The sequence below is a fragment of the Amblyraja radiata genome, chromosome 1 (assembly GCF_010909765.2).
Source record: "Amblyraja radiata isolate CabotCenter1 chromosome 1, sAmbRad1.1.pri, whole genome shotgun sequence".
Classification (NCBI taxonomy): domain Eukaryota; kingdom Metazoa; phylum Chordata; class Chondrichthyes; order Rajiformes; family Rajidae; genus Amblyraja; species Amblyraja radiata.
Window position 1 is genome coordinate 180,470,228 of NC_045956.1, and position 27,712 is coordinate 180,497,939.

The window sequence follows — 27,712 nt, forward strand, 5'->3', positions numbered from 1 at the left end:
GTCCAGAACCAGGGCCACAGATTAAGAATAAGGGGTAAGCCATTTAGGGCTGAGATGAAGAAAAACTTTTTCACCCAGAGTTGTGAATCTGTGGAATTCTCTGCCATTGAAGGCAGTGGAGGCCAATTCACTGGATGTTTTCAAAAGAGTTAGATTTAGGAACGGGGTACTGACTTTGGATGATTAGCCATGATTCATATTGAATGGCGGTGCTGGCTCGAAGGGCCGAATGACCTACTCCTGCACCTATTGCCTATGTTTCTACGTGTAGGAAGGAACCGCAGATGCTAGTTTACGCCAAAGATAGACACAAAATGCTGGAGTAACTCAGCCGGACAGGCAGCATCTCTGGGAGAAAAGGAATGGGTTCAGTCTGCAGAGGTGTCTCAACCCAAAACGTCACCCATTCCTTCTCTCCAGAGATGCTGCCGGTTCCACTGAGTTACTCCGGCATCTTCTGTACTGTTCTGTGTTCTATGATGGAAAAGATTACACAGAACACATATTCTGTTGTGCTGCAGCAAGCAAGTGTTTCATTGTCCTATCTGGGACATATGGCAATAAACTCTCTTGACTTGACTCTTGAGAAGTTCATGGAGGGAGGGAAAACAGGTACAAACATGCAACAACTCACCAAAGACGGACGGCCGGGTGTTAAAGATAAGCTGGTGATCAGCTGGATTGTCGTCCAGCACGTTGTGAAACAACGTTTCCATACTCTGCATGAGAGAAAGATTACCGTCACCACTAACATGGACCCTTAGCACAGAAAAACCGCAGGAAATAGGACTGAAACTGTGCCCGATGCTTCTGTGGAACTGATGCGCTACAATGCTGAGACTATATTCTGCACTCTGTATCTTCCCCTTTGCTCTATATATTGTACTGGAGTAGTATTATCTGATCTGTTTGGACAGCGTGCCACTGTACCACGGGACACGTGACAATTATAAATCTATATCTGGAATGATCCTGGCCGGGCAGCCTCCGTGGAGGCAAATGGATGTCTGGCGTTTCAGGTTGTCCCAACACAGTGTGGAGGAAGAGGTTCAGGTTTATGATTGTCACGTGTACTGAGGTACAGTGCTCAACTTCTACAGATGCACCTTAGAAAGCACACTGTTGTTGATGCATCACATCTTGGTTTGGGAACAGCTCTGCCCAAGACCACAAGACATTGCAGAGTTGTAGATGTAGCCCAGTCCATCACACACACACCACTCCCCACCATTGTAGATGTAGCCCAGTCCATCACACACACCACACTCCCCACCCTTGTAGATGTAGCCCAGTCCATCACACACACCACACTCCCCACCATTGTAGATGTAGCCCAGTCCCACACAGACCACACTCCCCACCATTGTAGATGTAGCCCAGTCCATCACACAGACCACACTCCCCACCATTGTAGATGTAGCCCAGTCCATCACACACACCACACTCCCCACCATTGTAGATGTAGCCCAGTCCCACACAGACCACACTCCCCACCATTGTAGATGTAGCCCAGTCCCACACAGACCACACTCCCCACCATTGTAGATGTAGCCCAGTCCCACACACACCACACTCCCCACCATTGTAGATGTAGCCCAGTCCATCACACAGACCACACTCCCCGCCATTGTAGATGTAGCCCAGTCCATCACACACACCACACTCCCCACCATTGTAGATGTAGCCCAGTCCATCACACAGACCACATTCCCCACCATTGTAGATGTAGCCCTGTCCATCACACAGACCACACTCCCCACCATCGACTCCATCTACACTTCACGTTGCCTCGGGAAAGCAGCCGACACAATCAAAGACTTCCCCACCCTGGTCATTCCTTCTTCTCCCCGCTCCCGTCCGGCAGAAGGTACAGAAGCATGAAAGCGCGCACCACCAGACTCAGGAACAGCTTCTTCCCCTCTGTTATCGGGCTTCTGAACGGCCCTTCCATAAGCTAGGGTACTGTCCGATTCACCTCTACCCCATTGCGGACATTTGACTTTGTCTGTGGAACTGATGCGCTACAATGCTGAGAACTATATTCTGCACTCTGTATCTTCCCCTTTGCTCGACCTGTTGGACTGGAGTTTGACTTGATTGCATAATATTACCTGATGCGTTTAGTTTGGAGATAGAATGTGGAAACAGGCCTCTCGGCACACCGAGTCCTTGCCGACCAGTGATCATCCGTACACCCACACAGTCTCATCCCGGTTACTCCCTCTTCTTCCTTCCGCCTTCAGGCAAGAGGTACAGTAGTGTGAAAACACCAGATTCAAGGATAGTTTCTACCCAGCTGTTTTCTATCAGACAAGAGAGCGGTCTTGACCTACCATCTACCTCATTGGAGACCCTGGGACTATCTTTAATTGTACTTTATCTTGCACTAAAAGTTATTCCCTTTATCGTGTATCTGTACACTTTGGACGGCTCGATTGTAATCATGTAGTATTTCCGCTGACTGGATCAACTAAAATTCACGAGGTTAATTCACGGGATGGCGGGACTGTCATATGTTGATAGAATGGAGTGGCTGGGCGTATGCTCTGGAGTTTAGAAGGATGAGAGGTGATCTTATTGAAACATATAAGATTATTAAGGGATTGGACACGCTAGAGGCAGGAAACATGTTCCCGATGTTGGGGGAGTCCAGAACCAAAGCCACAGTTTAAGAATAAGAAGTAAGCCATTTACAACAGAGATGAGGAAAAACATTTTCACACAGAGAGTGGTGAATCTGTGGAATTCTCTGCCTCAGAAAGCAGTGGAGGCCAATTCTCTGGAATGCTTTCAAGAGAGAATTAGATAGAGCTCTTAAAGATAGTGGAGTCAGGGATATGGGGAGAAGGCAGGGAACGGGGTGCAGATTGGGGATGATCAGCCATGATCACATTGAATGGCGGAGCTGGCTCAAACAGCCGAATGGCCTACTCCTGCACCTATTGTCTATTGTCTATAATGCTTTTGAAGACGAATTACTTTATAAAAGTCGACTGACTGCCTACCCTACGTGCCTAGTATGGCCGGAGGCTCGAGAACTGCAGGTGCTGGAACGTGAGCAAATCACGAAGTGCTGGAGGAACTCAACAGGTCAATCAACCCGAAGAGGGTCCATACCCTGAAATGCTATCTATCCATTTCACTCCACAGATGCTGCCTGTCCCGCTGAGTCTGAAGAAGGGTCTGGACCCGAACCGTCACCTATTCCTTCTCTCCAAAGATAATGCCTGACCCGCTGAGTTCCCCCAGCATTTTGCTTCCGTCTTCGGTGTAAACCAGCATCTGCAGTTCCTTCTTGCACTTGCTGCCTGACCCGCTGAGTTCCTCCAGCAGTCTGCTTCTTAGGTTTGGCTCAGGGATTAAATAAACAGCTGGCCATGAATGAGTGTTTGCAACAGGCTGGTGTGGGCCCGACTTGAGATCCAGACAGAGGTGTGTTCTCCATCCTCTGGCTGAGCGTTGGTCTTGGCTGCACCTCACAGAGGAACAGAACCCTCGGAATGGCATTCAGAATTCCAGAATGGAGACAAGGAGGAACTTCTCCTAGTCAAGAGTGTGGTGAATCATTGGAATTCATTGCCACAGACGGCGGTGGAGGCACGATGGTGCAGCGGTAGAGTTGCTGCCTCACAGCGCCAGAGACGCGGGTACCATCCTGACTACGGGCCTGTCTGGGCAGAGTTTGTATGTTCTCCCCGTGACCTGCGTGGGTTTTCTCCGGGTGCTCCGGTTAAAATAGGCAATAGGCGCAGGAGTAGGCCATTCGGATTTCGAGCCAGCACCGCCATTCAATGTGATCATGGCTGATCATCCACAATCAGTACCCCGTTCCTGCCTTCTCTCCATATTTCCTGACTCCGCTATCTTTAAGAGCCCTATCTAGCTCTCTCTTGAAAGCATCCAGAGAACCGGCCTCCACCGCCCCCTGAGGACTTTCATCCCACACTCTGTAAATGTTCAGGTTTGTAAGTGAATTGGCTTCAGAAGTTTTTTGAAATTGTCGCTACTGTGTGTAGGATAGTGTTAGTGTGTGGGGATCGCTAGTAGGTGCGGACTCGGTGGGCCGAAGGGCCTGTATCCTCTAAAGTAAACTAAACATTGGGTACTTTTAAAGTGGAGTTTGACAGGCCATTGATTAAGGGTGTCAAAGGTTATGGGGAGAAGGCAGGAAGATGGGGTCGAGAGGGAAAAATATCAGACCCATCGGCCCATCAAGTTTACACTGCATTCAATCATGGCTGATCTAACTTCTCTCCTAACCCCATTCTCCTGCCTTCTCCCCATAAACCCAAACACGTACCAATCAGAACCTGTCAATGCCCGCTTTAAATGAATGAATGACGGAGTATTCGATGGGCCTAATTCTGTTCCTGTGACATGAATATATAGAGAAAGAAAAGACACATAGTGCTGGAGTAACTCAGCGGGTCAGGCAGCATCTGTGGAGAACATGGATAGGTGACGTTTCACAGAGTGCTGGAGTAACTCAGCGGTCAGGCAGCATCTGTGGAGAACATGGATGAGTGGGGTGGGACCCTTCCTCAAAGACTATCAGATCTCACGCAGCTGGGGCCTAACCCTAACCCCCGAGCTCCAGAGGGTATTAATGATAACCTAGCCCTAATGCAGGTCAGATGAAGGCTTGGGGAGTTTACTGGCGATGTAGTCTTCCCTGTGCTGGTGCTGCGCAGAGCAGCCCATTCCCATCTCAACACAAGGTCCCTGAGGTCACCCGAGTTTCACCTGAGTTTAGTTCATTGTCACGTGTACCGAGGTACAGTGAAAAGCTTTTGTTGCGTGCTATCCAGTCAGCAGAAAGACAATACATGATTACAATCGAGCCGTCCACAGTGTACAGATACATGATGAAGGGAATAACTTCAATGACGTTTAGTGCAAGATAAAGCCCAGTAAAGTCCGATCAAGGATAGTCCGAGGGTCACCAATGAGGTAGATAGTAGCTCAGGACCGCTCTCTGGTTGTGGTAGGATGGTTCAGTTGCCTGATAACAGCCGGGAAGACACTGTCCCTGAATCTGGAGGTGTGCGTTTTCACACTTCTGTACCTCTTGCCTGATGGGAGAGGGGAGAAGAGGGAGTGGCCGGGGTGAGACTGGTCCTTGATGATGCTGCTGGCCTTGCCGAGGCAGCGTGAGGTGTAGATGGAGTCAATGGGAGGGAGGTTGGTCTGGGCTGCGTCCACAATTAGTTGCTAACTTGGATGGAGCTGTTCCCAAACCGTGCTGTGATGCATCCCGATAAAATGCTTCCTGCGGCGCATCTGTAGAAGTTGGTGAGAGTTGTAGGGGACATGCCGAACCTCCGAAGCCTGCCTAAGGAATCTTCCGAGGACGGTGTTATGCATCTTGAATCAGCCCCCTCCATGTTAAGCAGACGTCCAACACCCGCGAGCCCCCTCACACAGTAGAACTGTAACGGCAGGTACTCTAATCCTGAGCCAGACCTAGCCCCCATCCCCGGCCCACTCCCCACCGCCCACCAGCCGTACCTGAGCAGTCACTGGTGCATTGTCCCTCTGTCTGTGTTGATAAATTACTTTACGGTTCAGCGGCAGCAGGAAATGACCTTCTGCAAAGGAAAAGTAAATGTTAGGGGGAAATAAAACCAGATCAACGTTCGTCGGCAGGTCCCTGGCCGTGTCCCAGCGGTCCAGCAGCGAGTGACCACATCGCATCTCCTCGCCTCCTCTCACCTTGTGGGGAAACGAGGGCAAGGACACGGACCACCCAGACTGAAGCAACGACCACGATACACAACACGCCTCTACTTCCTTACAAGGCTTAGGATGTTCGGCATGTCCCCTACAACTCTCACCAACTTCTACAGCATTTTATCGGGATGCATCACAGCACGGTTTGGGAACAGCTCCATCCAAGACCGCGGGAAATTGCAGCAAATTGTGGACGCAGCCCAGACCATCACACAAACCGACCTCCCTTCCATTGATATAGACACAAAAAGCTGGAGTAACTCAGCGGGACAGGCAGCATCTCTGGAGAGAAGGAATGGGTGACGTTTCGGGTCGAGACCCTTCTTCAGACCCGGGTCTCGACCTGAAACGTCACCCATGAGATGCTGCCTGTCCCGCTGAGTTACTCCAGCATTTTGCGTCCATCTTCGGTTTAAACTAGCATCTGCAGTTCCTTCTTACACACCTCCCATCCATTGACTCCATCTACACCTCACGCTGCCTCGGCAAGGCCAGCAGCATCATCAAGGACCAGTCTCACCCCGGCCACTCCCTCTTCTCCCCTCTCCCATCGGGCAAGAGGTACAGAAGTGTGAAAACGCACACCTCCAGATTCAGGGACAGTTTCTTCCCAGCTGTTATCAGGCAGCTGAACCATCCTATTACCATCTAAACAGCGGTGCTGAACTACTATCTACCTCACTGGAGACCCTTGGACTACTTATAGTGAGGCTTTACTTTGCACTAAACATTATTCCCTTTATCCTGTATCGGTACACTGTGGATGGCTCGATTGTAATCATGTGTTGTCTTTCTGCTGACTGGTTAGCACGCAACAACAGGGTTTTTCACTGTACCTCTTTACACGTGACAGTAAACTAAACTCAATTCCAAAGATCCTAGAGCGGAGCAAGATAGACCACTCCTGCAAAATCCAACGGACTGACGTGTAGAACGCAACAGAGCGTAACCTCCGCCATTTCAGTAACCCCGACCCTATCTTTGACCCGACCCGACTTCTGTTATGCGTTCAGTTAAAATGGCAAATAGCTTGTACAGGGAGGAACTGCACACGCTGGTTTAAGCCAAAGACAGACACGAAATGCTGGAGTAACTCAGCGGATCAGGCAGCATCTCTGGAGAAAAGGAATAGGTGATATTTCGGGTCGACTTTTTTTGATAGCTGCCATGACTGGTTTGATGTCATCCTTTGCCCCCTGCTCCTGGTATCAGCCCGCACCGATCTGCGTGCGTGTGCGTGTGTTTGGCGGAGTCTGAGGGGAAAAGCGGCGGCACCAAGGGCGAGCGAGTGCGCGGACAGACGGACAAAAGCAACGAACATAGAGCGGAATAGGTGACATTTTGTGTCGAGACTCTTCAGACTGAGTGAGGGGAAAAGGAGACGGGAGGTATAGGACACGCACGCACACACGCACACACTTGAGTGGGTGCAAGATTTTCTGGGGCTCCTTCCCAATGGCAATATTTTGTATGTTCAAAGTTAATAAGGAAGACTCGGCAGGAATATCAAAATGATCACCTGCAGCTGAGACAAAAAAGATGATTTGTGTGGTATTGGGTAAAATAATACCAATATGAAGATGCCATGACCAGAGAGGAGAGGGAAGCCGGTTACGGAAATGGCGCTAAAGATTACCCATGACCTACTACGGCTTTTTTGTCGAGTGGGCTATTTTGCTCCGCTCTAGGATCTTTGCTCAATTGGACAAGAGGAGCGAGTCTCTGTTTCTTGGATGTAACCCCACGGGTCAGGGGAAGGATTAGTCTGGTCCCTGTCTGAGTGGAAACCATTCCCCACTGACGTGACCACATCCACACACCAACCCGAACAGCAACAGCATTATTTTGTCAACTGCACGTACTGGGAAAGCAGGAATGGGTCCAAGAGGCTGGGCAATGCTGCTTGACCTGCAGCGCTGGTCTTCCTGCCTAAACCTCTCTCGTACAAGGAGACTATTCAACTCCTTCGGCATGTTCCATGAGTCAGCTTCAGGTGAAACTCGTTTCAACATCATGGCTCCAACCACAACCCTTGGATCTTTATCCATCAGTAAACTCAACAGTGTTTGGTTTGTTGAACGATGTAGATCCGTACCAAACCAAATTCAACTTTGAAATCCGATCCTTCTACATCCAGTCTCAACACTGTACTTGATTAGTACGGGTGTCCAGAGGTTAAGGGGACAAGGCAGGAGAATGGGGTTAGGAGGGAGAGGCTGGTGCAGGGGATCCCTCCAGGGTTGGTGGTCTTTCCTGATCAGGGCCTGACAGGTCTACCTGACAAGTCAGTGATTCATTGATGCTTTATTGTCACATGTACGGTTTAGGGCAGCACGGTGGTGCAGCGGTAGAGTTGCTGCCTCACAGCGCCAGAGACCCGGGTTCGATCCCGAATACTGGTGCTGTCTGTACGGTGTTTGTACGTTCTCCCTGTGACCGCGTGGATTTTCTCTGGGTGCTCCGGTTTCATCCCACACTCCAAAGACGAGTGGATTTGTAGGCTAATTGGCTTTGGTAAAATTATAAATTGTCCCTAGTGTGTGTAAGATAGAAGCATAGAAAATAGGTGCAGGAGTAGGCCATTCGGCCCCTCGAGCCTGCACCGCCATTCAATATGATCATGGCTGATCATCCAACTCAGTATCCTGCACCTGCCTTCTCTCCATACCCCCCTGATCCCTTTAGCCACAGGGGCCACATCTAACTCCCTCTTAAATATAGCCAATGAACTGGCCTCAACTACCTTCTGTGGCAGAGAGTTCCACAGATAATATTAGTGTACGGGTTGATCGCTGGTCGGAGAAGACTCGGTGGTCCGAAGGGCCTGTTTCCGCGCTGTATCTTTAAACTAAACTAATGTAACAGTGAAATATATTGTTTTTAATGCAGTAATTTTATCACAAAGCTATTGAACTACTCAAGGCGGACGCAAAGTGCTGGAGTAACTTAGCGGGGGGTCAGGCAGCAAACCTGGAGAAAAGGAAAAGATGGCGGTTCAGGTCGAGACTCTTCTACAGACTGGGGGCAAGAGAATATTAGGGCCGGCAACAGATGGCCACAGGAAGAGTGGAGTCCATAATGGCCCAATGTGGGCTGGAGAAGGTGTGGTGACAAGAGGGAGACAGGGATGCAAGCAATGGAACTGCTCGGACGACTAAAGGGCCTGTCCCACTTTCACGACCTAATTCACGACCTCTGCCGAGTTTGCCCTCGACTCGTACTCGCAGCAGGGTCGTCACGAGGTCGTAGGTAGGTCGTGATGCTAGTCGTAGGTACTCGTGGCATCCAGTAGGTCGGGGCGTTTTTCTAGGCTGACGAAAAATGTCCACGAGTAAAAAAGGTCGTGAATTAGGTCGTGAAAGTGGGGCAGGCCCTCAAGGTGGGGAGAGGGGGAGAATGCAGGAATTACTTGAAATTAGGAAAATCATTGATCATACCGCTGGGTTGTAAACTGCCCAAGGAAAGCTGAGCTACTCAAACTTGTAGCTTTCTAAACATCAGGACATACAAGCATGGCCTTTGTGACCCTGTGGCAGAATGTAACCCTTGTAGTGGCAGTATTAAACTATTCACGTCACACTCTTTGTCCATCCCATCATCCCAGACCGTTCATAGAACACAGAACAGAACAGAACAGTGTGTTGGAACTAGGGACAGTTTCTTCCCAGCTGTTATCAAACTACTAAACCATCCATTCAGAAGCCTGATAACAGGGAAGAAGCTGTTCCTGAGTCTGCTGGTGCGCACTTTCAAGCTTCTTGATCTTATTTTCAGTTATTTCAAGAGGGCTAGAGTACAAAAACAGGGATGTAATGCTGAGGTAGACAAAATGCTGGAGAAACTCAGCGGGTGAGGCAGCATCTATGGAGCAAAGGAATAGGCAACATTTCGAGTCGAAACCCTTTTTCAGAATTCCTTCGCTCCATAGATTCTGCCTCACCCGCTGAGTTTCTCTAGCATCTGCAGTTCCTTGTTAAACATGTAATGCTGAGGCTCTAGAAGGCGCTGGTCAGGCCACATTTGAAATATTGTGAGCAATTTTGGGCCCCATATCCGAGGAAGGATGTGCTGGCTCTGGAGAGGGTCCAGAGGAGGTTTACGAGAATGATCCCAGGAATGAGTGGGTTAACCTATGATGAGCGTTTGTCGGCACTGGGCCTGTACTCGCTGGAATTTAGAAGAATGAGAGGGGACCTCATTGAAAAGTACGGTATAGTGAGAGGCTTGGGTAGAGTGGATGTGGAGAGGATGTTTCCACTGGTGGGAAATTCTAGGACTAGAGGGCACAGCCTCAGAATTAAAGGACATTCACTTAGAAAGAAGAAGAAATATCTTTAGTCAGAGGGTGGTGAACTCATTGCCACAGAAGGCTGTGGAGGCCAAGTCAGTTGATATTTTTAAGGCAGAGATAGATATATTCTTGATCAGTACGGGTGTCAGGAGTTACGGGGAGAAGGCAGGAGAATGGGGTTAGGAGGGAGAGATAGATCAGCCATGATTGAATGGCGGAGTAGACTTGATGAGCCGAATGGCCTAATTCTGTTCCTATCACTTATGATCTTATGAACACAAAAATCTGTCAAAGGCTAGAGGGCATAGCTTTAAGATAACAGTAGAACCTAGTCCCCAGGGTGGAGATGTCCAACACTGGAGGCTGGACAAAAATGCTGGAGAAACTCAGCGGGTGAGGCAACATCTATGGAGAGAAGGAATAGGCAACGCTTCGGGTCAATAGACAATAGGTGCAGGAGGAGGCCATCAATGTGATCATGGCTGGTCATCCACAATCAGTACCCCATTCCTGCCTTCTCCCCATATCTCCTGACTCCGCTATCTTTGAGCCCTATCTAGCTCTCTCTTGAAAGTATCCAGAGAACCGGCCTCCACCACCCTCTGAGGGTGAGAATTCCACAGATTCACAACTCTCCATGAGAGAAAGTGTTTCCTTGTCTCCGTTCCAAATGGCCTACCCCTTATTCTTAAACTGTGGCCCCTGGTTCTGGATTCCCCCAACATCGGGAACATGTTTCCTGCCTCTAGCTTGTCAAAACCCTTAATAATCTTATGTTTCAATAAGATCACCTCTCATCCTTCCAAACTCCAGAGTGTACAAGTCCAGCTGTTCCATTCTCTCAACATGTGACAGTCCAGTCATCCCGGGAATTAACCTCGTGAACCTACGCTGCACTCCCTCAATAGCAAGAATGTCCTTCCTCAAATTAGGGGACCAAAACTGCACACAATACTCCAGGTGTGGTCTCACTAGGGCCCTGTACAACTGCAGAAGGGCCTCTTTACTTCTATACTCAACTCCTCTTGTCATAAAGGCCATAATTGGCTTTCTTCACTGCCTGCTGTACCTGCATGCTTACTTTCATTGACTGATGAACAAGGACCCCCAGATCCTGTTGTACTTCCGCTTTTCCCAACTTGACACCATTTAAATAGTAATCTGCCTTCCAGTTTTGCTACCAAAGTGGATAACCTCACGTTTATCCGCATTAAACTACATCTGCCATGCATCTGCAGGTGGAAGAAGGGTTTCGCCTATTTCCTTCGCTCCATAGATGCTGCTGCACCCGCTGAGTTTCTCCAGCTTTTTTGTGTACCTTCTGCCATGCATCTGCCCACTCACCCAACCTGTCCAAGTCACCCTGCATTCCCACAGCAGGGTCTCGACCCGAAGCGTCGCCTATTTCCTTCGCTCCATAGATGCTGCCCCACCCGTTGAGTTTCTCCAGCATTTTTGGCTACCTTCGATTTTTCCAGCATCTGCAGTTCCTTCTTAAACTACACTAGAGGGCGTAGCGATAAGTTGAGCGGGAGAACGTTGAATGGAGGTGTGCAGGGCATGTTCTGTTTTACAGAGGGTAGTGGGTTTGTGGAAGCAGATAAGATAGTGGCGTTAACGAGGTTTTAAAATACCACGTAGATATGCAGGGAAATAAAGAGATGTGGATGACATGCAGGCAGAGGAGATCAGTTTGTCTTGGCATCATGTTGGGGTAAAGACATTGTGGGCCGTACTGTTTGTTCTATGTTCTACAAAAATAGCAAGAAATACAAAAATCATTGCAAAGAATTTGCAGGCGTATCACGATCCCACTATAGTCTGAATCATTGTTCAGTCAATAGAAACACTCAGGAGAGAGCTTTGATGAGGATGTAGCTGCGGGTTTTATAGTTAGAAACAAACAATGATTCAGAATCGTTTATGTTTCTGTGTCGAGATACAGCAGGGACACAGGCCCTTCGTCCCACCAAGTCCACACCGACCATCGATCTAGAGGCCCATTGGCCTACAAACCCGCAGGTCTTTGGCTGTGGGTTATGGGGAGAAGGCAGGAGAATGGGGTTAGGAGGGAGAGATAGATCAGCCATGATTGGATGGCGGAGTAGACATGATGGGCAGAACGGCCTGATTCTGCTCCTATCACTTGCGTCCTTATGATATGTGGGAGTAAACCGGAGCACCCGGAGGAAGCCCAGGAGGTCACAGGGGGAACGTGCAAACTCCGTACAGACAGGACCCAAGGACAGGATGCAGCCTGGGTCTCTGGCGCCGTGCATTAGTGAGTGAGGCAGCAACACTACCTCACTACATGTGACAATAATCGACCTAAGCCTCAACTACCTCCCCTGGCTGCTCGTTCCATACGCCCACCACTGTGAAAAAGTTGCTCCAAAAGCTCCTATCTTGCTCCTCTCACCTTCAACCCCGCTCCACCCTCCACAGATGCAGCTCAACCTGCCAAGTGTTTCCAGCATTCTGTTTCGTTCACTGACTCACAGAAAGCTAATCATTAATTCAGTGTTGCAAAAAACAACTCAATCGGGGCAGGCCATTCAGCCCATCGAGTCTACTCCGCCATTCAATCATGGCTGATCTGTCTTTCCCTCCCAACCCTGTTCTCCCTATAACCCCTGACGTACTGATCATTTAATCTCTACCTTCAAAATATCCATTGACTTGGCCTCCGCAGCCATCGGTGGCAATGAATTCCACAGATTCATCACCCTCTGATTAAAGAAATTCCTCCTCATCTCTTTTCTAAAGGTATGTCCCTTTATTCTGAGACTATGCCTTCTCGTCCTAGACAAGACAACACACAGGCTATTTCAGCTCAGTCTACCCACTAGGGTTTTGTTAATAACATTTGGGATGTCTCAAACGACAGCACGATTGCAAGGCTGATCATGTTTCCCCTACACAGGGTGCTTGATATATTATCATCATGTTGAAGAAAGAACTGCAGATGCTGGATAAAAGGTAGACAAAAATGCTGGAGAAACTCAGCGGGTGAGGCAGCATCTATGGAGCGAAGGAATAGGTGACGTTTCGGACCTTCATAACAAGAGGATTTCAGTACAGGAGTAAAGAGGTTCTTCTGCAGTTGTATAGGGCTCTGGTGAGAACACATCTGGAGTATTGTGTACAGTTTTGGTCTCCTAATTTGAGGAAGGACATCCTTGTGATCGAGGCAGTGCAGCGTAGGTTCACAAGATTGATTCCTGGGATGGCGGGACTGTCATATGAGGAAAGATTGAAAAGACTAGGCTTGTATTCACTGGAGTTTAGAAGGATGAGGGGGGTTCTTATAGAAACATATAAAATTATAAAAGGACTGGACAAGCTGGATGCAGGAAAAATGGTCCCAATGTTGGGCGAGTCCAGAACCTGGGGCCACAGTCTTAGAATAAAGGGGAGGCCATTTAAGACCGAGGTGAAAATATTTTTTTTCACCCAGAGAGTTGTGAATTTGTGGAATTCCCTGCCACAGACGGTAGTGGAGGCCAAATCACTGGATGGATTTAAGAGAAAGTTAGATAGAGCTCTAGGGGCTAGTGGAATCAAGGGATATGGGGAGAAGGCAGGCACGAGTTATTGATTGGGGACGATCAGCCATGATCACAATGAATGGCGGTGCTGGCTCGAAGGGCCGAATGGCCTCCTCCTGCACCTTTTTTCTATGTTTCTATGAGACCCTTCTTCAGTCTGACTATAGTGTTATAGCATTACAGTTACAGAGGAAAAGGTTCCAAGTCCAAAAAGAGGTATGTTGGAAGATCAGAACTACACCCTAGCTTTTGAGAGTTCAATAGCCTTATTCTGCACTCTGTACCTTTCCCCTCTGCTCTACCTATTGTACCCGAGTTTGATAAATGTATTTATGTAGAGTATTATCTGTTTGGACAGCATGCAAAACAAAGCTTTTCACTGTACCTCGGTACACGTGACAGTAATAAACGTGAACAAGAAGAGGCTGTGAAGACTGGTGAACATTTTTAAGCTTCTGTACTTTTTAGATGGTAAAGAGCCTGTCCCAATTGGGCGTCATGTGCGCGTCATTTACGCGACAGGCCGGTAGTGACAATCGCGCGGAATCGTCTAGCAGTACAACAGTTGCGCGCCAAGTGCTCTTGAGGGCCCTGCTTCTTTTGGAAGTAATTTGCGATGTACTTAGTCCGATCTCCGTGGCAAGGATTTTCCCAGTGAAAAAATGTCAGAACTACGCGCGCTTTATACCCGTGTGGTCACGTGGTGCGGCACTCAAATGACACGCAAATGGCGTGCCGACGACGTACAGGCGGCGCATGGTTACGGATGTTGATGCAGGGTGACGCATAATAAATTAGCATAGGCAATGTTCGTGCGTCACCGTGCGTAACCAAGCGCTACACGTACGGCGCCAGTATGTCAATGTGCGCAAGGAATACGTCACGTAGGTGGCGCGCAAGGATTGTGAGCATCCCAAAATCCTGGGGTGCCGCGCGTTACTGCATATGCCACCACGCCTCACGACGCGCCAACCAATTTTTAGTTTGGCGCGCAAATGAGGCCCAAGTGGGACAGGCCCTTTAATGTTTAGTTTAGTTTAGTGATACAGTCTGGAAACAGGCCCTTCGGCCCAATGAGTTCCTGCCGGCCAACGATGACTCGTACACTAGTTTGACTCATGTGTGCTACATACTGGTGCAGTCTGGTGCGGCCCATCCCCTATCGCCCCGAGCTTTTACAAATCATTACAATTCAGGGGACAGAGGTCACCCTGTAACTGGATCCAAGTTCAAAAATCAGCATTTGATCAATTTGCTAATTAGGTTGGTTTAAAATAGACAAGTTTAAAGTCATTATCATAGAAGGCCGGCACAGTGGCGCAGTGGTAGAGTTGCTGCCTCACAGCGCCAGGGGCCCGGGTTTGATCCTGACTATGGGTGCTGTCTGTATGGAGTTTGTCCGTTCTCCCTGTGACCGCGTGGGTTTTCCCCGGGTGCTCTGGTTTCCTCCCACACTCCAAAGTCGAGCAGGTCTGTAGGTTAATTGGCTTCGGTAAAAATTGTTATTTGTCCCTAGTGTGTGTAGGACAGTGCTAGTGTACGTTCACTTGTCGGTGCCGACTTGGTGCGGCCTGTTTCCATGCTGTATCTCTAAACTAAACATTTCAGGTAAGGACCCTTCTTCGGACTGATCCAACTATCACTTGTGTGAGAAAGAACGGCAGATGCTGGTTTAAATCGAAGATAGATACAATATGCTGGAGTAACTCAGCGGGACAGGCAGCATCTCTGGAGAGAAGGAATGGGTGACGTTTCAGCTCGAGACCCTTCTTCAGACTGATGTCAGGGACAGGGCGGGACGAAGATAGAATCTAGTCGGAGACAGTCAGACTAGTGGGAGACACGCGCGCAGGCACGTGCACACACGCGCACATGCAGACACACGCACATGCAGACACACGCACATGCAGACGCACACATAGGCACGCACACGCAGACACACACACGCGCACACGCGCACACACACACACGCACACACACACGCAGGGACACACGCACACGCATGGACACACACAAGCAGACATACGCGTAGAGACGCGCGCGCATATGCAGAAACACACACGCCCACGCAGACACTAACACGCAGACACTCACGCAGACACACACACACGCAGACACACACACACGCGGACACACACACACGCGGACACACACGCAGACACACACACGCAGACAGACACACACACGCAGACAGACACACACACGCAGACAGACACACACACGCAGACACACACACAAGCACACACACGCACAGACACACATGCAGACACACACACGCAGACACACACACGCAGACACACACACGCAGACACACACACGCAGACACACACACGCAGACACACACACGCAGACACACACACGCAGACACACACACACGCACAGACACACACATGCAGACAGACACACACACGCAGACAGACACGCACAGACACACACACGCACACACACACACGCAGACACACACACGCAGACACACACACGCAGAAACACGTGCAGACACACGCGCACACACACGCGCAGACACACACGCGCCATGTCCTCTCATTAACAACTTTAAGCGACAAAACAAAAGGCAGATTGAGGCAGGAAAGAGTTAACAAAATGACCCTTTACCTGTAACAAGTACGTTGGCAAATAGCCTTCAGCAGCACAACAATTCTCTGAATTCTGCTGGCTCTGTGCTCAGCGTTAGATACCATCTAACTCGACGAGCAGAGGCCTCCTGAACAAAAACATGGGAACCTTCAGCTCTAACTCTGGCTAGTAGTTACGCCGTGATCTCCAGGCTCCAGGCTACGAGAGGTCAGCTCTGCCCACCAATGCAGAGTGAAGACGCACACACTCCCCGCCAGGGAACTGTTCTATTGAAGAACTGGAGAGATTGAAAACTAGCCCGTCGTTGTTTGACTCAGCCAATGCATTAGACAAGGCAGAAATGAAACCAAAAGTCAAATGCTTCCTGGTAAACCTACAGCTGCAACATATCCAATCCATCTACACATCATGCTGCCCTCGGCAAGGCCTGCAGCATCATCAACAACCAGTCTCCCTCTTCTCCTCTCTCCCATCAGGCAATAGACAATTCGGCCCTTCGTGCCAGCACTGCTATTCAATGTGATCATGGCTGATCATCCACAATCAGTACCCCGTTCCTGTCTTCTCTCCATATCCCCTGATTCCTCTATCTTTAAGAGGATATCCTTATCTAGCTCTCTCTTGAAAGTATCCAGAGAACCGGCCTCCGAGGCAGAGAATTCCACATACTCACAAATCTCTGTGTGAAAAACTGTTTCCTCGTCTCCGTTCTAAATGGCTTAATATTCTTAAACTGTGGCCCCTGGTTCTGGACTCCCCCAACATCGGGAACATGTTTCCTGCCTCTAGCGTGTCCAAATCCTTAATAATCTTATTTGTTTCAATAAGAATCCCTCTCATCCTTCTAAATTCCAGAGTATACATCTCCAGCAGTTCCATTCTCTCAGCATATGACAGTCCCGCCATCCCGGGAATTATCCTGGTGAACCTACGCTGCACTCCCTCAATAACAAGAATGTGCAGAAGTGGAAAATGCACACCTCCAGATTCAGGGAGAGTTTCTTCCCAGCTGTTATCAGGCAATGGAACCATCCTACCAACAACTAGAGTATGTTGTTCAACCCCATCTACCTCATTGGAGACCCTCGGACTATCTTTAATCAAACTTTACAGGACTTTTATCTTGCACTAAACGTTATTCCCTTTATCATGTGTCCGTACACTGGAGACGGCTCGATTGTAATCCTACGTTGTCTTTCCGCTGTAAAGACACGCTGTTTGCATGTAACAAAATCTTTTTACTGTACCTCGATACATGTGACAATTAACTAAAACTAAATTAAACTTTGTCCATGACGATCGAGTTGGCACAGAAACATAGAGAATAGGTGCAGGAGTCCATTCAATACGATCATGGCTGATCATCCACAATCAGTACCCCGTTCCTGCTTTCCCCCCATATCCCTTGAATCCATTAGCCCTAAGAGCCATATCTAACTATCTCTCTTGAAAACATCCAGTGAATTGGCCTCCACTGCTGTAGCAGAGAATTCCACAGATTCTAAACTTTCTGTGTAAAAAAGTTTTACCTCATCTTAGTCCTAAATGGTTTACCCCTTATTCTTAAACTGTGGTCCCTGGTTCTGTACTCCCCCAACATCGGGAACATTTTTTCTGAATCTAGCCTGTCCAATCCCTTAAGAATTTTATATGTTTCTATAAGATCCCCTCTCATCTTTTTAAATTCCAGTCAATACAAGCCCAGTCGACCCATTTTTTCATCATATGTCAGTTCCGCCATCCCGGGAATTAACCTGGTGAACCTACGCTGCGCTCCCTCAATAGCAAGAATGTCTTTCCTCAAATTAGGAGACCAAAACTGCACACAATACTCCAGGTGTGGTCTCACCAGGGCCCTGTACAACTGCAGTAGGACCTCCTTGCTCCTAAACTCAAATCCGTACGAAATGAAGGCCAACATTCCATTAGCTTTCTTCACTGCAGTGACTGATGTATAAGGACACCCCTCTTAAACACCACTATCGTATCTGCCTCCACCATCACCCCCAGCAGCGCGTTCCAGGCACCCACCACCCTCTGTGTAAAAACCTGCCCCGCACATCTCTTTTAAACATTGCCCCTCTCACCCTGTGCCCTCTAGTCTTTGATATTTCCACCCGGGGGGGAGGGGGGGGGGGGGGGGGGGAAGGATTTGTGTACCCTATCTATGCCTCTCATAATCTCAGTTTTTTTAGTTCAGATATACAGCGCAGAAACAGCGAGTCCGCGCTGACCAGCGATCCCCGCACAGTAACAAACCTGTACATCTTTTGGAGTGTGGGATGAAACCGGAGCACCCGGAGAAAACCCACGCAGGTCACGGGGAGAACGTACAAATTCCGTACAGACTGCACCCATAGTCAGGATGGAACCCGGGTCTCTGGCGCTGTGAGGCAGCAATTCTACCGCTGCACCACCGTGACACACGGTATTTTGCTATACTCTATGAAGTCTCCCTGCAACAACCTGCGTTCCAGAGAAAACAATCTCAGTCTGCCCAACCTCACCCAGTAGCTAATTCCCAGTCATCCTGTTAGCATCCTGGTAAACCTCCTCTGCACCTTCTCCAAAGCCTCCACATTCCTTCCTGTTATGGCATGACAAGAATTCTAGCCGCTTCGACAGCTTCCACTGGCAATAGACAATAGGTGCAGGAGTAGGCCATTCGGCCCTTCGAGCCAGCACTGCCATTCAATGTGATCATGGCTGATCATCCACAATCAGTACCCCGTTCCTGCCTTCTCCCCATATCCCCTGACTTTAAGAGCCCTATCTAGCTCTCTCTTGAAAGTATCCAGAGAACCTGCCTCCACCGCCTTCTGAGGCAGAGATCTCCACAGACTGACAACTCTCTGTGAGAAAAAGTGTTTCCTCACCTCCGTTCTAAATGGCTTACCCCTTATTCTTAAACTGTGGCCCCTGGTTCTGGACTCCCCCAACATCGGGAACATGTTTCCTGCCTCTAGTGTGTCCAAGCCCTAAACAATCTTATATGTTTCAATGAGATTCCCTCTCATCCTTCTAACGCCACCCCTCAGCCTCCTACACTGCAAAGAAAAAAGTCCCAGCCTATCCAACCTCTCCCTGTAACTCAAGCGCAACAAGCCCAGGAACAAGACTCCCCCTAACCCTCACCCAGAGAGTCAGGGTCTCCCAACAAACTCAATAGCTATCCATATCACAAAATTACCTTGTCCAGTCTTGTTTCAGATTCCTCTCTGCAGCGATCTTTGCTGATATTATCTGCAGCCACCATTCATCAGCCACTCCTGACTGAGCTTTACTAGATTAGTCAGACGTGACCCATGCGTTAGAAATGTTTGCTGACTTCCCTTTTGCAGCTCAGACAGTCCGTCTGTGAGGCAACCTTTCAGTAACTTTTGTATTACTGAAATTGAAAGGCTTGGATAGAGTGGATGTGGAGAGCATGTTTCCACTGGTGGGAGAGTCTAGGACCAGAGGTCATGGCCTCAAAAATCAGAGGACGTTCCTTTAGGAAAGAGATCAGGAGGAATTTCTTTAGTCAAGAGGGTGATCAAACTGTCAGAGAAGGCTGTGGAGGAAATGTCATTGGATATATTTGAGGTAGAGAGGTTCAGGTGTCAGGGGTTATGGAGGCCAAGAGTGGATATATTAAAGGCAGACATAGATAGATTCTTGATTAGTACTGGTATCAGCGGTTATGGGGAGAAGGCAGGAGAATGGGGTTAGGAGGGAGAGTTAGATCAGCCATAATTGAATGGCGGAATAGACTTGATGGGCCGAATGGCCTAATTCTCCCCTACAACTTATAAGCCCTTCGGCCCACAAACTCCATGCCAAACATGATGGATGTCAAGAGCAACTCTCTCATCTGCCTGTACGTGATCCATATCCCTACATTCATTATATATCTGTGTGCCCATCCAAGAGTCTCTTGAATGCCACTATCGTATCTGTCCCCACCACCATCCAGGGAGTGGCTTCCATGAATAACTTGCCGCACATCTCATCTTAAAGTCGTGGCCTGTAGTATTTAGATTTAACTATATTAATGTCACGTGCACGGAGGTACAGTAAAAGACCCGAAACGTCCCCCATTCCTTCTCTCCACAGATGCTGCCTGACCTGCTGAGTAACTCCAGCACTCTGTGAAACGTCACCTATCCATGTTCTCCACAGATGCTGCCTGACCCGCTGAGTTACTCCAGCACTCTGTGAAACGTCACCTATCCATGTTCTCCACAGATGCTGCCTGACCGGCTGAGTTACTCCAGCACTCTGTGAAACGTCACCTATCCATGTTCTCCACAGATGCTGCCTGACCCGCTGAGTTACTCCAGCACTCTGTGAAACGTCACCTATCCATGTTCTCCACAGATGCTGCCTGACCCGCTGAGTTACTCCAGCACTCTGTGAAACGTCATCTATCCATGTTCTCCACAGATGCTGCCTGACCTGCTGAGTTTACCAGCATTTTGTGTCTCTTCGATGTAAACCAGCATCTACAGTTCCTCTCTACACATTTTATTTTGCACCCTATGCAAACAGATCAGGTAATACTATGGGGTGGGAGGTTGCAACCTTCACGTGGTCCACCCTGTTTCGACTAATGCAATCAACCCGACGTGCACAAACAAGATCAAATAGAACAAGTTGATCAACTTTAGGCTGTGCACGCCATACGCAAGAAGTAGGTAATACTGCACATAAATGTAATCAGGCCAAGCTCAAGGACAATAGGTAGAGCAAAGGGGAAGATACAAAATGCAGAATACATGTTCATCCTGTGAAAAAAGGTTCTGACCGTCTACCTTATCTGTGCCTCTCATGATTTTATACACTTCTATCAAGGTCTCCCCACCAACCCCCAGCCTTCCAGATAAAACGATCCAAGTCTGTCCAAGCTCTCCCTGTAGCAAATACCCCTAACCCAGGCAGCATTGTGGTAAACCTCTTCTGCACCTTTGCCATGGCTCCTTGCTGTAATGGGGTGACCAGAAATGCATGCAATACACCACACGTAGTCCTGCATGTGTGCAGTTTTGGTCCACTAATTTGAGGAAGGACATTCTTGCTATTGAGGGAGTGCAGTGTAGGTTTACAATGTTAATTCCCGGGATGGGGGGACTGTCATATGCTGAGAGAATGCAGCAGCTGGGCTTGTATACTCTGGAGTTTAGAAGGATGAGAGGGCATCTCATTGAAACATATAAGATTGTTAAGGGCTTGGACACGCTAGAGGCAGGAAACATGTTCCCGATGTTGGGGGAGTCCAGAACCAGCGGTCACATTTAAGAATAAGGAGTAAGCCATTTAGAACGGAGGCGAGGAAACACTTTTTCTCACAGAAAGTGGTGAGTCTGTGGAATTCTCTGCCTCAGAGGGCGGTGGAGGCCGGTTCTCTGGATACTTTCAAGAGAGAGCTAGATAGGGCTCTTCAAAATAGCCGAATCAGGGGATATGGGGAGAAGGCAGAAACGGGGTATTGATTGGGGATGATCAGCCATGATCACATTGAATGGCGATGCTGGCTCGAAGGGCCGAATGGCCTACTCCTGCACCTATTGTCTATGACTTTGGAAATGCTCTACACAGCAAGAGTTCCCAACCTGGGGGCAGATTTACCCCAGGGGATAAAGTTTGCCTACTCAGAAGTAAATTTGTTGATTCTGGATATGAATATATTTTTAACTCATTGACTGTGTTTGGTTCTGGTATTCCTGCTTTCTCCCCATATCCCCTGACTCCACTAACTTCAAGAGCCCTATCTAGCTCTTACTTGAAAGTATCCAGAGAACTGGCCTCCACCGCCCTCTGAGGCAGAGAATTCCACACTCACAACTCTCTGTGTGAAAAAGTGTTTCCTCAACTCCGTTCTAAATGGCTTACCCCTTATTCTTAAACTGTGGCCCCTGGTTCTGGACTCCCCCAACATCGGGAACATGTTTCCTGCCTCTAGCGTGTCCAAGCCCTTAACTATCTTATGTTTCAATAAGATACCCTTTCATCCTTCTAAATTCCAGGCCCATTCTATCAACATATGACAAGCTCAGCCGCTCCATTCTATCAACATATGACAGTCCCGCCATCCTGGGAATTAACCTTGTGAACCTACGCTGCACTACCTCAATAGCAAGAATGTCCTTCCTCAAATTAGGGGGCCAAAACTGCACACAATACTCCAGGTCTACCGCTATCTGTTGATCATTAGTTGTTCATAAATAAATTGCTATTAAAGTTGCCGGGGGGTAAATGGGAGGAAAAAGGTTGGGAACCCTTGGTCTGCAGCTTTCCAACTTGAAGGCACAGTAGCTCTCCACCCCTCTTCACGGTGTGTACACATTCTCCAGACGTTGAAGCCAGCCTCCGCCCCGTAAAGATAAGACAACTTGGCTCTCTTTTTTTGGCTCAATTCAAATATTGCACAAGACATTTTATCAGGTCATGTTTGTTAATCGGTGTGGACTTGGCATGCCGAAGGGCCTGTTTCCACACTGTATCTTTACAACTAAATACAGCGGATACAAGTACAATGTTCAAAACAGACATACAGGTGAACATAGAAACTTAGACAATAGGTGCAGGAGGAGGCCATTCGGCCCTTCGAGCCAGCACCGCCATTCATTGTGATCATGGCTGATCATCCACAATCAGTAACCCGTGTCAGCCTTCTCCCCATATCCCTTGATCCTGCTAGCCCCAAGAGCTCTACCTAACTCTCTTAAATTAATCCAGTGAACCTGCCTCCACTGCCTGCTGTGGCAGAGAATTCCACAGATTCACAACTCTCTGGGTGAAAACGTTTTTTTCTCATCTCAGTTTTAAATGGCTTCCCCTTTATTCTAAGACTGTGGCCCCTGGTTCTGGACTCGCCCAACATTGGGAACATTTTTCCTGCATCTAGCTTGTCCAGTCCTTTTATAATTTTATATGTTTCTATAAGATACCCCCTCATCCTTCTAAACTCCAGTGAATACAAGCCTAGTCTTTTCAATCTTTCCACATATGACTGGTGGGGAGGGTTGAGAAGGATAGGAGCCAAATGCAGGTGAATAGCACTACCCAGCGTGCCACATTGGTGGGCATGGAGAAGGTGGGCCGTTGGGCCTGTTTCCATACTCTACAGCTCTAGAACACAACTTGTCGTGCTCCTTCAAGTAATTGCACACCGATCTCTGACACCTGTTCAGTCAGCAATGCCTTTGCTTCCTTGCTCCCTAAGATGGATGACTTCACGTGCTGCCACCAGGCCCCGGCTGAGAAAGTGTTTCCTCGTCTCCGTTCTAAATGGCTTACCCCTTATTCTTAAACTGTGGCCCCTGGTTCTGGACTCCCCCAACATCAGGAACATGCTTCCTGCCTCTAGCGTGTCCAAATAGAAACATAGAAAATAGGTGCAGGAGTAGGCCATTCGGCCCCTCGAGCCTGCACCGCCATTCAATATGATCATGGCTGATCATCCAACTCAGTATCCCATCCCTGCCTTCTCTCCATACCCCCTGATCCCTTTAGCCACAAGGGCCACATCTAACTCCCTCTTAAATATAGGCAATGAACTGCCCTCAACTACCTTCTGTGGCAGAGAATTCCACAGATTCATCACTCTCTGTGTATAAAATGATTTTCTCATCTCGGTCCTAAAAGACTTGCCTCTTATCCTTAAACTGTGACCCCTAGTTCTGGACTTCCCCAACATCGGGAATAATCTTCCTGCATCTAGCATGTCCAACAAGCTAGATGCAGGAAAAATGTTCCCGATGTTGGGCGAGTCCAGAACCAGGGGCCACAGTCTTAGAATAAAGGGGAGGCCATTTAAAACTGAGATGAGAAAAAAACGTTTTCACCAAGAGAGTTGTGAATCTGTGGAATTCTCTGCCACAGCAGGCAGTGGAGGCCGGTTCACTGGATGAATTTAAGAGAGTTAGATAGAGCTCTTGGGGCTAGCGGGATCAACCCCTTAAGAACAGGCTAGATGCAGGAAGATTATTCCCGATGTTGTAATCTTATATGTTTCAATGAGATCCCCTCTCGTCCTTCTAAACTCCAGAGTATACAAGCCCAGCTGCTCCATTTTCTCAGCATATGAGTCCCGCCATCCCGGGAATTAACCTTGTAAACCTACGCTGCACTCCCTCAATAGCAAGAACGTCCTTCCTCAAATTAGGGGACCAAAACTGCACACAATAGTGTGGTCTCTCCAGGGCCCTGTACAACTGCAGAGGGACCTCTTTGCTCCTGTACTCAACTTGCTTGCTCTCTTAAGATGGATGACTTCACGTGCTGCCAACAGGCCCCGGCTCTGCCATTGATATTCCGTCCATTCTTTAAACAGTGACGAGACCTTCCAGAAAAGGTGCACATTTCTCCAGTTTGAGGATTTAAACAGGGATCAACTATCGAACAGCTGCAGGTATATGGCAGGGAGCACACTGACTGCTTGCATCATAGTCTGGTTCAGTAGCTCCAACGCCCAGCAAGGAAGGAGATCACAGTGAGTGGTGGACACTGCCCAGGTATGGGCACAGAGGGTGGTGAATCTGTGGAATTCATTGCCACAGATGGCTGTGGAGGCCAAGTCAACGGATATTTTTAAGGCAGAGATAGACAAATTATTGATTAGAACGGGTGTCAAGGGTTATGGGGAGAAGGCAGGAGAATGTGGATGAGAGGGGAAAGATAGATCAGCCATGATTGAATGGCAGAGTAGACTTGATGGGCCGAATGGCCTAATTCTGCTCTTACAACTTATGAACTCCCCACCATTGAAGGGATTGGCAGGAGTCTTACATTCTGTCATTTATAGAATTCCAACTAAAGATGCCACATTAAATACCTCGCAAGATTGGAATATCTTCATCCATTGCATTCCTTTCTGGAGTTACTCCATCACTTACACCCATTTCACTAGTTTGTACTGTTTTCCCTAAATCTCCAGCCCTCTGCTCGTTGTCACTGTGAACACCACCATTCCTGAAGCCCCAACCTCACCCCTGATCCTAGACAGCCCTTCACTCTAAATACATCTACAACTGCAGATGCTGGTGTACACCAAAGATAGACACAGAGTGCTGAAGCAACTCAGCGGGTCAGGCAGCATCTGTGGAGAACATGGATAGATGACGTTTCACAAAGTGCTGGAGTAACTCAGCGGGTCAGGCAGCATCTGTGGAGAACATGGATAGGTGACGTTTCACAGAGTGCTGGAGTAACTCAGCGGGTCAGGCAGCATCTGTGGAGAACATGGATAGGTGACGTTTCGGGTTGAGACCTTTCCTCACACTCAAGGGTGTGAAGAAGGGTCCCGACCTGAAACGTCACTCATCCATGTTCTCCACAGGCGCTGAGTTACTCCAGCACGTGGTCTCTGGGAACATAGTATACCATCTGACCACTCCCAGGGCAATAGATGTGTCTTTGCGCTGGGATCTCGCTCCATCTCTTTCCTGCACTGTGCGGAGACGGGCAACTAATCCTTAACGGCCCTCCATCGCCATTCGCCAACTCCTTCCACGAACCTGCTACACTTCTCCACCCTCTCGTCTCAAGGGGAGGGGGTGCCGGGGAACAATCTCCCTGCATCATTACTTCTCCCTCGCTCCTCTCTCTCAGCTGAATGAGCCACCAGTCTCCTCACCAATCTCCATTCGCTTTATCCCTGGGTCTGAACCCCCCCCCCCCCCCCAACCTCCCCCACCCCAGTGTCTCCCCCACCCACAACTCCAGGTATCTGAACACCCCCCCCGCCCCCCCCATTGCACTCTAGGGGTGTTTCTTCCTCACTCTAGGGTGCTACCATCTGGCCAGGCACAGGTCATGTTCGCCCCGCACCCAACCATAGATACATTGAGAAATAGGTGCAGGAGTAGGCCATTCGGCCCTTCCAGCCAGCACCGCCACTCAATATGTTCGTGGCGGATCATCCACAATCAGTACCCCGTTCCTGCCTTCTCCCCATATCCCCTGACTCACTTAGCCCTAAGAGCTAAATCTAACTCTCGTTTGAAAACATCCAGTGAATTGGCCTCCAGAGAACCTGGGGAGTGGGGTTCTTCCCCCTCCAGCAACCGAGGAGGCCACTCCTTTTCCCCATCCAGCGGTGACTGATTTCCCCTCCTCAACCACTCTCACCCTGGGGTGCCATAATCCTGCCAGGTACCCTAGGGTGCAGATCCCTCCCCCATCACTCTCCCTATTTTCTCCTCTGCTATTGCCTTCTCATCCCCATTCTCCTCTCCTCACCCTCTCCCCATCCCTTCCCTCCCTTTTCTCCGCTCCCCCCACCCCTCTCCCTCCCCCCCCCCCATCTTCTCCCCCCAATCCCTCTACCTCTCCTTTCCCGCTCTGTCTCCTCCCCACCCCTCTCCCTCCTTCCCGCTCTCCCTCCCCTCCTTCCCACACCCCTCCCCCTCCCTCCCCACCTCTCAATCACTCCTCACCTTCCCTCTGCCCTCTCCCTCCCCATCTCTCTACCTCTCCTTTCCCTCTATCATATCTCCTCCCCTCCCCATCCCTCTCTCTCCTTTCACTACCTTCCTCTCTCCTCTCCTCATCCCTTTCCCTCTCTTCTCTCCCCATCCCTTCCCTCTCTTTTCTCCGCTCCCTCCCGCCACACCCCCACCATCCTTCTCAATTCCCTCCCCCCATCCTTCTTTCCCCACCCCTCTCACCCATCTTCTCCCCCCAATCCCTCAACCTCTCCTTTCCCTCTCTCTCGTCTCCTCCACACACCCCTCTCCCTCTCCACCCCTCCCTCCCTCCCTCCCCACCTCTCAATCACTCCTCTCCTTCCCTCTACACCCCTCTCCTTCCCCTCTCTCATATCTCCTCACCTCCCCCATCCCTCTCTCCCCATCCCTCCCTCCCTCCCCACCTCTCAATCACTCCTCTCCTTCCCTCTACACCCCTCTCCTTCCCCTCTCTCATATCTCCTCACCTCCCCCATCCCTCTCTCCTCACCACCTCCCTCTCTCCTCATCCCTTTCCCTCTCTTCTCTCCCCATCCTTTCCCTCTCTTTTCTCCGCTACATCCCACCCCTCTATCCTTCTTTCCCCACCCCTCTCCCTCTCCACTCCCCCATCCATCTTCTCCCCCAATCCCCCAACCTCTCCTTTCCCTCTCCCATGTCTCCTCCCCACATCCCATCCCTCTCCCTCCTTCCAGCTCTTCCTCCGCTCTCCACTCCCCTCCACCATTCCCCCCCATCCTTCTCTCTCCCCCCCCCCCCCCCCCATCCTTCTCTCCCCCCCCCCCCTCCCTCACCATCCTGCAGCCACCAGGCGGGCTCGATGTGTCCGTGCTCCTTGTCGGCCATGCTGCCCGCGGCGTTGGCTGTCCGGCTGCTGCGCTGCTGGAGTCCGGGCCGGCGGCCTCCCGCTCATCCCCGGCCTCCCGCTCCCTCAGTGACCGCTCCCCCGGTGTCAGGAGCCGCCGCTGCCCCAGCCCCGCGGGCCGCTCAATATCCCCGCCGGAGGCGGAACTGACGGGCTGGGTGGAGGGAGGCAGCTTGCCAGGACAGTGCGCAGGGCAAGTGGGCATCTGTGACATTTGATATGGCGCGGCGGCCAT

The 27,712-nt window shown here is 49.5% G+C and overlaps 1 protein-coding gene across 1 annotated transcript in view; it reads right to left on the reverse strand.

The window, feature by feature from the left end:
• Nucleotides 1-27,712, reverse strand: part of ttc31 (tetratricopeptide repeat domain 31) — a 62,650-nt gene extending 34,938 nt beyond the window's left edge. Inside the window, exons 1-2 of the mRNA XM_033042401.1 lie at nt 27,407-27,712; nt 5,509-5,712 (exon numbers count right to left, since the gene is read on the reverse strand). Coding sequence (XP_032898292.1) covers nt 5,509-5,712; nt 27,407-27,712 — 510 coding nt within the window. The remainder of the gene's footprint in view (nt 1-5,508; nt 5,713-27,406) is intronic.